General features: G+C 37.6%; 1 protein-coding gene across 1 annotated transcript in view; it reads left to right on the top strand.

Moving 5' to 3' along the window:
* SPOCK1 (SPARC (osteonectin), cwcv and kazal like domains proteoglycan 1) overlaps positions 1-15,658 on the top strand; it is a 286,277-nt gene that overhangs the window by 156,501 nt on the left and 114,118 nt on the right. The window contains exon 4 of the mRNA XM_068698036.1: positions 8,806-8,920. Coding sequence (XP_068554137.1) covers positions 8,806-8,920 — 115 coding nt within the window. The remainder of the gene's footprint in view (positions 1-8,805; positions 8,921-15,658) is intronic.

Raw genomic sequence — 15,658 nt, forward strand, 5'->3', positions numbered from 1 at the left:
TCTGTCTTCCAGCCCTATGCCCTAAAAGCACTTGTGCTTTTTCTTTCCTTCCTAAATAAATTAGTTGCTTATTTTACCCTTTCATTTCATTCAGTGCACAAAAGTCACCAATCTCCTACTGTTTAGAAACTTTCAGTCTCAAAACTTCTGCCTTTGGCACAATTGCAGCTATTGCTGGTCAATTCCAGCAGTGTGAGGTTAATTTTTATAAATGGATTTGTAGTTGATGAATTTTTGTCTTTCTTTCACGTTAGAGCTTTTCTCTTGCACTGTAGAGTGAGCAATGGTATTAGATATTCACTGATTTTTGCAGAAATTGTTTCTCTTAAACTGATGCTAGGTGAAGGAATTTCTTTGCTGTATTTATATTGACTGTATTTTAGAACCATCCAGGATAGGTGTTTGTCCTTTCATTTATTTCCCATCTCATCACTTCTGGATATCACTTTTATGACTAACTGATTATCCGCAGAGGAGCTTGATCTTTTCTTGGTTAGGTAATTCCTCTCAAAAGCAATGAAAATAACATTAGGCACCAATCTATGAAGCTAGGCAGCCCCTAGATAATTCACACTTATGTATTTTGTGTGGTACTGATTTCTAGGTTATTGCACAAACCATACAAAGTAGCAGCAACAGTACGTGTTCTGCAGGCTTTTTGTTTGTTTGCTTGCTTCATGTCTCATGATTAAGAAGATCCTTATAACTTTCTAATTCTGGTGTTTTTTCTGACAATAAATTCTTTACTTCTAAACTTGTAAGTCTGTGATTTTTCTATTTTCATCCCTAATCCAGTAGTTCAGGATCCCTAATTCTGCAGAATGCTGCCCATCCTGCAAGGTTTTCCACTGTGGTATCAGGTTGACAGGGACTACTTCCATGTAATAGGACTGAAAATGCTTTTTCCATAATGAAATCAATCTGTCAAATCTCTTATTTTTGTGTTTGTTTTGCTCAGTGCACACTAAAACTAATGTAATATGGAAACAAATCTTCCTCTGTTGATGTAGAAATGATGCTTTGCCCATGTTTCCATGGAGACCATCAGACTGTCATAAATGAACATGAAACAGCTCTTAGCTCTGCACAATTCAGCTGTTTTAAAATCATTACATTACAAGTCAGTCATATTCTGTGATGCCTTACAAGAGTCTGAGGATGATTTTAAAGACAGGTGGTATTACTATCCCCATTTTAAATGCTGGAAAAGAGAGGGAGACACAGAATGTCCAACTCATTTATCCCAGGTCATGAAAAAGGCGATGATAGCAACAAGAGCACAACACAAGTGTGTCCTTTCCTTCTTGCACCACTGACTAGGACAGCCACGGCACATGAGATCATGTGCTGAGAACAAGAGTAAAGTTGGCAGTTCTTCCACAGCACCCTGTCTGAAGGAATGCTGTCTGTTTTGCACCCTATAAACACAAAATGAGCTCCTGCAGGTTGTACTCAATAGCTGATAATGTTTGGGGACAAATTCTGTTTCACTTGTCTTAGCAAATAACCAAAGGAATTCAGTGGAACAAGTAGAGTTTTTCTCTTTTCCATGGCAGATCCTTTTATCTAGTTAAATGTTTAAATACAAGTATGTGGAGATACCCTGGGTGTCTGGCAGGGACCTGCTGTACCTGCACTACACTGACATTCAGTGTGTCAGCCAACGGCAACCTCATCAGCCCTTCAGAGAATTCATCTCCAGAATTTCTGTTGTGTGCCTCACTCTCTATAATGCTGTGTTAGAAATTAATTGTAATTATGCCTACCAAAATTCATAAAATCAATAATTTGGTCCTTATGTTCTTCCTGTTTCTTGATGGAATCAGCAGTAACCATCATAGAATTTTACTTTTGCATTACCTCTAAAAATATATAAGAAGTAACATATGTTAGTCATGTTTTCAAATGAGATTTAATGACATAAAATATCTACTGAAGAATGATAAAATTTGATTGGTAGGAGATTTTTCTCTAAGAATAACACAGAAGAGTTCTATATCTATATCCAGAGATATTTATTTCAATTAAATTTGGGGTTGTTTTTTTTTTTTTCTACTCACATAGTTCAAAGAATTGCAAATCATTATAGTTTTTAATCAAAGCTGTAAGAAGGTTCAGTATCTCAGAAACTAGCTATCTGAATTAAATCTTGGTAGTTTTTTCATATTATATTATTGCTTCAGTTAAAGCATAAATTACAACTGTTTTCAGAACTGTTAAAGGACTTTTTCATGAAATACGATACAGCTCCTCAAGCAAATCCAAATATTTGTATTCATCTGAAATGGGAGAGGTGTATCTTTAATTATGCATTAATAATTCAAAATATTATTTTCAGAAGAAGGTATAAACTGTTCTATTTTCATTTGGCCTTGGACTAAAATAATTTGTAGTAAATGAAATCCCGCTGAATAAATGATTTACTCCAGTGTAACTGAAAGCAGAAATGGTCTAGGTCAGTTTGTGAAATGAATTATATCTGACATTTCAGAGTTACTGCAGGACTGTCAATTCAAAAATCTCAAGGTTGTCTTAAATACACTTTTTTTTCTTAATGATTTGAAGTTTTGCATCGTTTTTTTGTATATTTTTTTTTTTAAATCTTCAACTGTGTCCACCGTGCAAGGCAGAAGTAGAGGTTTTCTCCTGTTCTACCAACTACAAATTAGAACAGTCTTTTGAAGCTCCCCACTGCCATCCCAGGAAGCTTGACACTGGATCACCCCAGGGGTTTGGGGACTCCAAGACAAAACCCATAGATCTGCTCTCATTAAACTTATGCCTAAGCCCCATGAGTCCCTGACAATGGGGTTGGTTTTGTACCCTCACTACTTCCTGGAATTAATGATTGAATGACCAACGTCCTTCTGTTTCTGCTTATTTTAGGTCTGTTTGGCCTTCATCTTACCACTTTGTGCAGAAACATGCTCTCAGCTATGAGTCATGCGAGCACAAATTATCAGATAGTGAAAGTGCTTGGAATTTAGACAAACATTATGGCACTGATGACGGATTATACTTTATTGAACCAGTGAGTGTGGTCTGTGCTTGCATGTTGGTTGAAGCTCTGCCTTACAGGCAGGAGAGATGTTTGTGAAAAGTGCACATGATGCTAGCTGGAAAACAGAGCAAATATGTAGATGGCTTTAAATTTTGTTGTTGCTGTTTTGTTTGTTTGTTTGTTTGTTTGTTTTCTCCAGTGGATATTTGTATGTGTGTATTTGTTTGTTTCAGATTCCAAAGAAGGTATTAAAAAGATAAATACGTTAGCTAAACATACCTAAATATGTGAAATATTAAAAACTTGTCCCAGAGTAGGAAAATATTTGAGATACATTTGCAGTATACTGAGATATAAATCATAACTATTCATTGCCAGAAATCAAAGTAGGAGCTTCTCTTTTATGACTCTCTAGAAAATCAGCTTTGGTCTTGTACATGTCTCTTTACTAGTTGCTAACCAAATACCTACATTGATGGTTGTGGCTGATAATCACATCCACCAATGGAAGTGTGCTTGCTTAAAAGTCCTATCTTTTTTTTTCTTTTCTTCACATATTGTCACTGCATCAGATTTCTGTATATTTGTCAAGGAAATTTGTGCTACTCAGGTTCTTAACTTTGTGTTGGAAAGGAAATCTGTAGAATCCTTTAAAGCATCTTTCACCCTGCATGGCCCTCAGCAATGTCAAAAGAAATCATATGTCAGGATAAGAAATGATTTTGAAAGTGCCTGTAAAAATGAAAAAAAGATGTTTTTGTCCACTATACCAACATCTTCAGCCACTCTAATGTTAGGGTGCTCTAAATCAAAACTATACAAAAATACTAGGCAGAGATAGAATAAATGCTGACAGTTTGAGATGTTATTGTTTAACTGCCTAGAGAAATTTCATTTAGTGAAAATAATTCACATACATGTTTGAAACATTCAGGCCTATGGTAATTAATTTTCAGCAGAATTGATTTCTGTATGCAAATTACTCTGAGTAATTACATGGAAAGAAAGCAGAGAAAGCATGCAAGAGAGAAAGAGACTTCCATATCTGAGCCTGTTAATCGAAGACAAGTTCTCGCCTAGACTAGGGGGAGGGTTAACACCATTTTTCTCTCTAATGAAGCAAAACGATTTATGCCAAGATTTGCAGAAACAGAATAAAAACCATTGGAAATTACTTGCAATTGATGGGGGGGGGGGGGGGGGGGGGAGGAATCATAATCTATTATTAATTATTATTAAATAACATTTTTTAAACTAGAACTAGAACCAACTCCAATAAAGAAGACAGTCTTGACTCGATGTAGTCACTTACCAACCTGTAAAATCAGGAAGTATTTATTTTCATAAGGTTATCATTAAAAACCTTCTGAATGGCTCTAAAAGTCTGGAAGTCCATCACAGCCTTGCTTAGCTGTTTTGCTTATAGAAGGTAATCCCATTGCACTTGGATTAAGTTCCACTGCCAGTGTAAACTCATCACAGGGCTGGTTGAAGTTCACCTCTGTAACACTGAAAACCATAGCATATTCACAGAGAAGCTGAGCAACTTTCACCTGATTGCTCTTTAAGACAATATATGTGTGGCCATATTCATGTTAAGGAAAAAAAAAAAAAATGAAATCAGCTATTTTAAAGCTGAATAGAAGCTCTAATGCAGGGAGAAAATCTATGGTTTACTTCAAACAGCTGAAATGTTAAAACCAAAACTGCTTTTAGCCATATGTTAGCCATCATGTGTTGGAAACATGCTGTTTTCCTAGCAAAAAAAAAAAAAAAAAAAAAAACAAGGGCAAAGGTTGTAGAGATTTTTATTAATACATGCTTAAGCTGGCTGCATGGTTTCTTACACATTTGCTCTAGGACCATTTTCATGAAGCACGTAGTAATTCCTGCAAGTCACTTTTTGGCTGCTTTGATCACACATTCCCTTTGGCTGTCACCGTGTTACAAGCAGAGACAAGATGCCAGTTTGAAATGTTGCCTCTTAGATCTGAAGTTTGATGCTCGCTGCCATTTGAGCTTTTTGCTGGGTGGGAAGGAAGCTGGGTGAGGAGTCAGCCTTCCTCCCCTGCCCGGAGCAGCCTTTACAGCTTTCTCACTGCCAGGCTCTAGCTGCTGCTTGTACAGCCAGGATCTGTGCCTCCTTTCGCGTGCTTGTTTGTGGATTACTGCCAGAATCAAGTACTACATAATAATATTGGCATACACACCTATAATGTAACGCATCATTTAAGTAAGAGACTTTGTTTTAATATCGGTCTGTTTTGTCTTAAAATATTCACTAGGTTCCCTGCGTTGAAGACAGCAGGTCCCATTTTCCAGTTCATCATACCTTTCTCAACAGATGTTCTTCTTTTCTCATATAGGCAGAATGGTTTAAAGGGGATTGCATAAACTCAACTGCTGTTGACATTTCATTATGCAGAAGTATTTTTGTCATTGAGTGATCATAATACTTATTGTCAGGCAATTTCGGGGGGAAAAAAAGCACAATATTTACATAATGCCATCTCTTTTCGACTGTAGTTTGTTTCAGCTCTGCTAAACAGCTAAGCTGGAAATTACTCTCTTCCCCCAAACAAATGGTCATAAAAACAAAATCAAGCTCATAAATCTTGCTGTGAACTAGTTGTACAGTTTCTGCAGGATTGCACATCCATTGCTGTAACACACTGAAAGTATTTATTTGTTATCACCCTTTTAAAGTCAAATGTGTGAAAAATAAATTGACTCTATTGCGATTAACACATGACCCACAGCAACAACACAACCTTATAGAGCAGTTTCTCCCTGTACTACCATTGTTTGAACTAAGGAGTTCCCTCCAAGTCATAAGTCTTCTTTTATAGTGGTAATATATAAAAACATGAAACGTAATAGAAAAGTATCTCAAACAATGTTGTTAGGTCTTTGTCCAATGCTGATTTATATTGCTAACTCACAGCCTCTGGTGAAGGGTACGTGGAGGGGAGAGGGAAGTGTGCACAGTTCATAGGCAAACGCTTTGTGGTCTCCTTTGTGGAAAGAGCAAGGGAAGGGATTTGGGATGCAACTGGTGTCTGGAGTCCTTTCAGAATTTGAAAAAGCTGCCCACATACCATGTGGAGGTTGTTAATGATCTTAATGATCTGATGCAGTCCTTCATATTTATTGTTTTCCAATTATTCTAATATGTCTGTGAGTGAACCACAGGTGATTTATAGTTTTAATAGGAAACTCAGGTTGCTATGTGTAATAAACGCTTGGCTTAAAAAAGGAATGCAAATCTTCTGCCTCTGAATAACAGCAATTCTGATTCTGCACCTGCATCTTTTATAAATGGCCTGGGATAGGTTTTGGGTCACTGTGTACAGACGAAAGCCTTTCCCTTTTGCAGTGCAATGAGCTGACCTATAAAGCTAACAGACCAAGAGGGTACAATTTCCTACAAATTGCAGTAACCATTGAAGCAGAAACTTTAGCCATTCTAAACATTTCTTCACTTGTGCTCTTCCAGACAAGAAGAAACTTCAGAGTTCAGGATACCAGGACAGTTAGCTAGAAAACAAATGTCAGTAGCAGAAGCATCTCAGTGATGAACAGTATGACTTTGGAGACAAGATAAAAAAGCCAGGAATTTTCACAGAATGAAAAACTTCCGAAAATGTTAATACTGAGAAACATGCAGTACTATATTTCCCTGTATTTCAGCCAGCCGTCTCCTGGAATGGATATACTTAAGAAATATTTAAGAAATTGTTTTTTTTGTAAGTTCTCTCCTTAGCGCTTGTATTACTAAGCAGTAGGATAGCCTTCCAAACTTATTTAAAATGTTGAACAACTTTGCAGGCATATAAATTCATTTTTTGACCTTTTCTGCTCATATAGATTGCATACTGGAAAAAATCTCAAGAAGTAATAATCCAGATTGTGGGTTTTTTGCTGCCTTCTGACAAAGTCCACAGTTTTACTTGTATTTAACAAACTTCCTCCTACTGTCTTGAACCGTCTGTTTGTAATGAATAATTAATTGCACTTCTATAGTTTGTTCCATTTAAGGATCTTCATGAGTTTTTCCACCATGAATGAAATAATTTACACTACACATAAGTGCTTAAATGCTTTATTTATTATTATTGTCAATATTGTTATTCTTTACAAGTTTTGGAAGCAAGACACTGAGGTAGAAAGTCTTTGAGGCCTGGTTTAAAAGGAAATAGCTACTGGGATTTCTAACCATATCCTTTCACACTCCTCTGCTTCATGCTGTTGACCACTCGACAATACTTGTCTTTTTGAACAGGAAATTTTTTACTGCAAAATATTTCAAAGTTTTTTTGTGTCGTTGGTTTTGTTGTTGTATTTTAACAATAATATATTGTGTGGTGCTTTTTCAGAACATACATATTTCAGAAGTGCATGCATTTTTGTTGCCTTAGAAGGCATAAGGAGTTCAAGAAATAGATATAATTCTTCAATTAGAGAAAATTTTAGAATTTTAGAAAATCTTACTTTCTTATTTATGCCAAAATTTACTTGACCTTCAAAACTAATATGAGTGTGACCATACCTATCTTATCATACCATGGGCATTGGTAGTAGGACATTGAAACATCCTGGCAGAGTTTTGTTCAAAAATTCATGTGCACCACCGACGCACAACTGCCCATCATAAACATTTAAGGGGTGTTAATGTGGTAAGATCTTGTAGCTCTGGCTGCTTAAACCAACACAGAAGAGCTGCAACACTTCAGAACTGCAAGAAAAACAGAAGAATCCCCTGCTTATTGGAAGTACATTTACTGTCACATAAAGAAATTTGGTGCTTAGCAAACTGAAACTTCTTGTACTTTAGATAGTATCCTTTAAAAGTTTCCCTTTTCATTTGGTAAAAGTGAGAAGTTCAGTTACCATAATTTGCGGTAAAATCTTTATACAGTCCCAAAAATGAATCTAGAGTTGCCCAATTCTAAAAATGGCCCATTATGTGGGGAGGAAGGGGGGAGGTAAAACAGGGGATTTAAGGACAGCTTAAAGAGGAACAGAAATTCAAATCTATGGCAAAATTATATTAAAAAAAAATATATATATATATATATATATATAAATAATTGTTAAGCAAAGGTAAAAATTCTATTTATGGCTGTAACTTCCCTTCTGAGTATTCACATCACCATTTTTTGAGTATTTGTAATTCATCCTGGCAGATATGTCTTATTGCTGATCTTTAGAAGCATCCTTTTGTTAGAGAATAATTTTAGATAGATAGACTTTCAAATAGGACTTGATTGCAGAAAAGTATTTATAAGAGATTTTCTCTGGTGGGATCAGTGCTCTAATTGGAGTGGTATCCAGCATAGCACTGTATCACTCCTCTTTTTTCATTTGAAAGATTATCAAATCACCACTTCTTTAAGGAAGCGGTTTGTACAAACTTGGCAGGAACAGCGAGGCTTGCATACAGACAGGACAACAAATGTGTCTGCTCCTGGTGAGCTTCTATAGGGACCAAGAGGCTGCTCCAGAGGCTGTTCCAGTGCCTAGAGCACCAGCGCTTCTTCCTAACATACAATGTCTAATATGAATCTGAATGCCAAGTTAGAACACTGTTCAGTAATAAGAATCTTTGAGCACTACGTCTACCCTTCTACTTAAAACATCTCTATTTAACTCGCAGTCTGCAAACAATGGCACATACTGCACAGTGGCAAAGTATTTATTCATGCAGATATGGGAATATTCATTCCAACCACTTGTCATGTCAGACATGAGATAACTTCATATGCATGTCTAACTTTCTTTTTCGATGTTTGTTTTTTTTATAGCTCTTGATCCATCCAAAGACCCATGTCTGAAGGTGAAGTGCAGCCCCCATAAAGTGTGTGTCACTCACGACTATGAAACTGCTATTTGTGTAAGCCGCAAGCAGCTGGTACACAGGTAAGGAAACTGTTATTTTAGGGTTTTGTGACTTCGTAAGTCAAGACCCAGAATAAAACTGAAGCAGTAAGTCCTTCCATCTTGCCAACAACTGTCAAACAAAATCTGTACTGCTGTAATGGGCAACTGTGCTTGGTGTGTCTGTGTTTTAAGAAAAACATGTTTTGTTGCTTTTAGTACATTTGAGTAAATAATTTAGGAACTTTCTTCCAATGTCTTTCCCTGTTCAGTAGGGAAGCAAAAATTCACCCAGAACAACTCACATCCCTAAGTGTCATGGTCAGATAAGGTTGTACTTCCGTAAGTCTTTGAGCCAAACTAAACTCAGGATGATTTGATTCCCCTGTGCCAGTACTACATCTTATTTTACCATACCACTACTTGGCTGAGGAAGTTAATCCAGTGGGAAATATATATATATATATATATATATATATATTGCGTTTGATTTATAATACAAAATTAATGGTGTAATGTGCATGAGGCAGTACATTTAATCTTCAGTTTTCAGTGTGGAATGAACCCTGGAAGGAGTTTAGGGGTATGGCTATGTGCAATGCTTACATTGTAATGACATTTTTTGGCATTATGTAGCTTACATTTTCAAGTTGGGATAGATTTAAAGCACCTGCATTGTGTGGTAGTCTTCATGATATATAGATATAGATGTTGAGCCAAATGCTTTCTGAGCTATTTTCAGTATTTGATGTCCCAGAAGTGATCAAAATGGTAGAGTAATGGTACAGAGGAGGAGCTGAATATCCCTCTTTTCCAGAAACCAGGCTGTGTTTCATGTGATCTCTCTATGATTCCTCCACTGCCTGCAGCTATTTCAGATAACCTTTGAGTAGCACTGCGACTATGGAGATGAAAAAAAAAAAGTATAGAAAACTTACTTTGAAAATTCTCCAAACAATTTCCAACAAGTTTTCTAATACTGAAAGAACTACTGCTGGTGTGTGAGAGTAGCACATACATCCCCAAGTGTTTTTATTCTCAAAATATCCAGCTACCATTGCCTCAAAGGGTTGACATGTCAATGAGGTAAGTAACCAGGCCAAATTCTCTCCTGATTTGAATCAGTGGAGTGACACCACTGATGGCTTTCATCTTCGGTCCCACAACGCTGTGTGCTTTTTTCAGTTCCCGACCTGAATACTGTTTTATATATGGTTCCAGTCATATTTAAGGCTGTGTTAATCAGGAGTAAATTGCAAGAGGTGGAGTTGCACCTATTTAAAAGCAGTGAAAGCCTGAATACATTAAAGTGGGCGCATGTGTCGTATGACCCATCAAATAAAACTGCACCATTGTGATTGCTTTGCGCATCCACTGTGCATTTGGGTGTGCTCAGAAGGATTTTCCATTTCATGCATCATTATCAACTTGCTGTAGCGGCTTTACAAAGCATGTAGGCTCAGCAAAAAGTAATCATGAGAGCAACATCTTGCGTTATTGCTGAGCCTTCCAGACGGAGCTACGCCGATTTGCATCACCTGATTAACTGGCCCTCTGAATAGTTGCAGCACAAGGAAACTATTTCTCCAGGCATAGTGTAGCTAACTTTGAAATCACCAGTGACAACACAATGCAATTGCTGTTTCATTTTCTTTGTGCTAGAATGCACACTTTTTAAACCACTTCAGGAATACAATAATAGTGTATAAAATTGAGTTAAATGGATACTTGTTATTGTACACATACTCAGGCTGACTCCACAACAGCTCCCATCCTGTAAGGCTTTAAGGCATAGCTCACACTCTCTCACATCTGGCAGTATAAATATCACATATTTCGCAAACAGCGCCGTGGCTTTGAAGCTGCCAAAGGTGGACCTGCTGCATCTGATCCCCCAGCTGGCAGAGCACATGGTTTGGGTCCACAGGAGAGCAGCCCACAGAGCATGGAGGTTGAATTGTGGGCTACCCCAGTGGTGCCAGGAGCTAGCAAGAAGCCACATGCCCCAGGGACAGCTGGACCCCTCCTGTGCAGCCTCCTCCTTCCCTCTCCTCCTCATACACATGAAGTGCAGCCCCTTCAGGGCTGGGGAGAAAGTGTCTGAGAGGCATTCCAGACAGATAATATCATTTTGTCAGCACGTCCTCTAAGGCATTTGCAGTACAAATTGGTGACAACATTAAGAGAAAAGGCAAGACTGAGCAGCGATTGAAGACTGTGTAGAAGATAAATTTGAAGGAATCCTCTTATATGCTTAATAGCCCTTGGACTAATGGTAGAGCCTTACGAAATCTTTTATGTGGATTAAAACCTCTTTCAATTTGGACATGATCTATGAGGAAGAGTCTTTATTAGTTCAGTTTTGCATGAAATGTAGTAGTTAATATCTCTCAAAGATTTCTCATACATTGGTGGTCCTGTAAACCTTCATGCTATTTGTCTCTGCTGGTTCTGCTAGTATAGCTGACGGTACGGAAGGATGTCACTCTTGGGGTTTTTTGGAAAGAACAGAGTGAGCAGAGAGAATTGATGAAAAAATAATGGCCAAATTAACATTTCCACGGTTTACTGTTTTGTTCAGTCCATTTATCTGGCAATCACCAATTAGTTCATTGCCATAGTGTACGTCACTCACAAAGGTAATCATGCTTCTCTGCTGTGACATAGGAATACAGCTATTTACTCAGTATTTCTTCAGTCCTTTTGAAGCTACTGCTGCTGACAAAAGAGGCCACTACCGAGTTCCTCATTTTTTCTTTTCTTTTCTTTTCTTTTTTTTTTTTTTAAGATCTGGACACATTCCCAGATAAAACATCTGTTCTTCTAAATTACGCATCAAAGCCTTGGTCTGACCAACATGGCAGTCATTGTTGGCAGCTACACGTAGCTGCAATGAGCAGGCAAATCTCCCTGTTTTTCTGTACAACGCCTGCTGTTGATACTCCATTTCTGATTAGGAAGGACCCTGTTGAAAACAAGTCCAGTTAAACATCCCTATATGAGAAAGCGAGCATTTTTTATCACAGCTGTTCTGTGTGCCATTTGTGTGCTTTAAGTTGTATCCAAAAGAGAATTCAGGAGTGAAGGAAATTAATAATTGCAAGAATGTCAGTGACCCCCCTGCTTTCACAAACTGCTTGGGAGTATTACAGCAAAATCTTTGACCACAACCAAGGCACTTTTAGGTATTTATAGGAAAGCTATGCACGTAAGCAGGAATTTTAAACAGCGCTATTCCTCAACGTCTCTATATTAGAACAGTTACCTTTTAAAATGCACTAAATATAGAGCCTATAAACCCTGACTCTGTTGCTTTGATCTGCTCTCTGACTCACGCTTGTCTCTGTTTCTCTTGCTGGCTTTCATGCTCTGCCAGCGCTGCTAAATGCTAACGAGGTGTTGGCACAACACCAGGCGCTCCTCTGGGGGTGATGTCTGCCCGTGCTGAAAGCCTGACTCCCACGTTTTCAGCTGCCTGACCGATGGCGGGGAGGGTTTGTTCCTAAACTCGTGATGTTTAATTCTAAATGATTTATGTGGTAACGTGTATCAAAGCCTGAATGCGTGAGAAATCCATATGATGTATTGTAACAGAATCAAACCTGGGAGGTGATTAATTAGCTTTGGATCTACTAATAACATCGGTTTGTTCCCCATTTAGCCTTGCTGTGTTCGTAGCTTTTTTCTTTTTTCTGATTCAGAATGTAATTGTTGTTCATTTGTTTTTTAAGTACAATTCAGGAAAAAAAACATATCCCAAAGGGAACTTTAAAAAATAACATTGTTAAGCTTCTTGTTGGTATATTTATCAGTGTTAATTGTATGTGTTTTACTGGGCATTGTCTCAAAAGGGCTACCACAAGCAGCAAGATAGAGAACTCAGACAACAATAGGGCAAGAGCACTCTGTAGTTTATTCATTTTTTTGTTTTTCTCCATGGAGACTATCCCACTAGCTTCTCTGGTATGATTTTATTACTTCATAATGTTTCCAAAGCAAAGTGTGACTATTTCTAACTTCTCTGTAAAACCCTACCTTTCTTTCAGTTTATGCTACAATAGCCAAGGAAGGGATGTGGCTCCCTAAGGGATTATTCTCCTCCATTTGATTGAAACCTTGACACTTTGTAGTAAACTGGCAGATGCAAGACAGGCAAAATTATGCAGAACATTTGGAAAATCTGCCGTGAAAATACTGTTCTTTCAATTATTATTATACCTTAGCTGATGAAAAATGCAGTTATTTTCAATGGTGCCGCAGCAGAACGCAGTACGTTCATCCATCTTGGGTAGGCAGCATGCCAAAATCTGTGTTCTGGTACACTGAGTCCTTCCTAGAGTAACAAGGCTCCACAACGAGCAATCCATAACTTTAATGATGAGATGTGGGACTCCACACAATAATTTAGGATAATACCTCTCTATAATAAAATCATTATGAAGATTAAATTGTTAATGTATGTACTGGACACAGAAAACATAAATATCCAAATTATTTTTCATATACACACAGTCTTTTGCAAGTTCTGGGTTGAATTTGCAGTTGTGAGGTAACTTTTACTGTATATATTTTTATGAGCACTAAATGTATTCTTTTGTTGATTAACATTTTCAGAATTAATGGAAGAAAACTGCCCAGTTCAGAATGAAAATAAAACTTTTGATTAAAAAAAAAAAAAAAACTTCAAATATGTTGAATTTTTTCCCATGTAACAATGCAACAATAGTTACTTTTCTCTGCACACTGTTTGGATTCACTAAATCTGATTTTCCCTTAAAAAAAAAAAAAATCATGCAAGACGTTTTTTCCACCTTTAATGCTGAACATTGATTTCTGTAATCTACTGGCATAGATTTTTGCTTCAGAAGAAAGAGCGTTGAAATATTTGATTAAACACACGCTCATAAAAAAACAACAGATTGCATTAGTTGTTTTTTTTCAACAAATATATTGTACTGGGGAAAATGCCAAAATTTAGCCTTATTATTCCAAGGGTACCTCTGACAGAATCTCAGAGAATTAATTTAATCCTCTATGAATGCAAGTTCTAGGCACGAACAGAACGGAGTAAACAGTTTTGTGTTTTTTTCTTTTGTCATTTGTAAACTATAGTGCATTACTCTGCAAAGACTATTATTCTTTCTAAGGTCTAATATCTAATCACTCATGGTACATTGCACAGTTTAAGTGTAGCTCATGGTGTTTGTCCAGAAAAATAAATGAGAATCTGGGAAAATCAAAGACTGGGGCCTTTGAGGTCAAAGCAAAGTACATCGCATAATGTGACATGCAAGTGGTGTACAAGTGATGTGTGCAAGTCTTTAGCGAAAACTTGAAAGCCTTTTAAAATATTTCACCTCTGGACTGCCTGACAACAAAGGCAGGTTTATGCCTTGGTTTATGCAGCAGACAAGTAACAGACACATAGAAATTGGGAATGTTTGTTTTTCTTATGCAGGCTAAGTTGTCTTTTAATAAGCCAGAGAGCTCGTGGTAAGATGTACCATCAGTCTACGAGTGCTCAGGGGGATCACTGAATATTAAGAAACAACAGCATAGGAGTGTGGCACTAACCTTTATTCCCTATTACAGTTATTTTTAAATTTTTGATTATGAAAATCATGATTTAAGCGTGAACTCCCTGAGGTCAACAGCTTTTCCTCCTAGACAGCCTCCATCTTTAACAGCCCGGGATTCAGTCCAAGGATGCTTAAATATTGGCAGAGCATTCGCTAGTTTTAAAAGCAGATATTACTCTACTGAACAGGATAATCTGTAAACTGTAGGTCTCATTCTCCAAGTGGTCCATTTCTCAGTTTCAGCTGTGCCTTAGGTAAATTGCTTTTAACTAAAGAGACCATAGGGAGAGTCTGCAGAGGGACTGGCTTTCATCAGTCAGGATGATAGGAGCTAGTTCTGTTCTGAATCGTGAGACTGACTTACTTGCTGCCAGCAGTTCCTGTGCAAAACTCCTTCAGGTGACTGTGTTCTGGAGGAAGCTGTCTGTGATCTCTCCCCTTAACAGACAAGATTTCGTGTACCTTTTCAGCTGTATTCTGGCTTTCCTCAGCTCTCAATAAGCTGTTGAGTTTGGTGCATTTCGAAACTCAGAGGAAAAAGTAAGACCCCAGAATGTAAGACAACATTTTTAAAGAATGGCTACATAGAGAGAGATCCACTTACCTTGACTTTAAGTATTGCATCTTTGAAGCTGAATTCAAATGTGTTTCCTGAGTCAAAACAAAAAGTGCTGAAGGGGCAAAGTATTTTCCATGTTTTGCATCATACATTTTGGTGTTTCTGTGCATTTTCAGCCTTCCACAGTAAATTGCAGGCATGCTAAAGTATGTTCAGGCAGCGTACAGCTATCTCCCATGGAAATTGCTCAACACCTGACAAGGGGATTGTCACCAATAGCCTAGATGTGAAACTTTCTGCATCACAAGGCCAATTAGCCACTCTGTACTTCTCTCCCCAGAATAGGTAACTCATTGCTAGTCATGCTTCATCAGCTTTAGAGCTCATTAGAGTAGTGCAAGGTGACTGTCTCCTATTGGACATGAGAAATTTTTGAAATATATGGTAGTGCACAGCTCTTTTATAATGGATTTTAGAGAGTGTAGTCCTCATTTTTTCTGCTTTGGCGATAGCATTCATTCCTGCTATCAACAGGGGATTTACTGTATTTTATTCACAGTCACCAAGCACCTGGCTGCTGAGGTGAATGTCTTACTGCTAAGGTCATTGTCTTTGACTCTGTGGCTCCTATCATGCTGTGCT

Source organism: Anas acuta, chromosome 14 (genome assembly GCF_963932015.1).
Source record: "Anas acuta chromosome 14, bAnaAcu1.1, whole genome shotgun sequence".
NCBI lineage: Eukaryota > Metazoa > Chordata > Aves > Anseriformes > Anatidae > Anas > Anas acuta.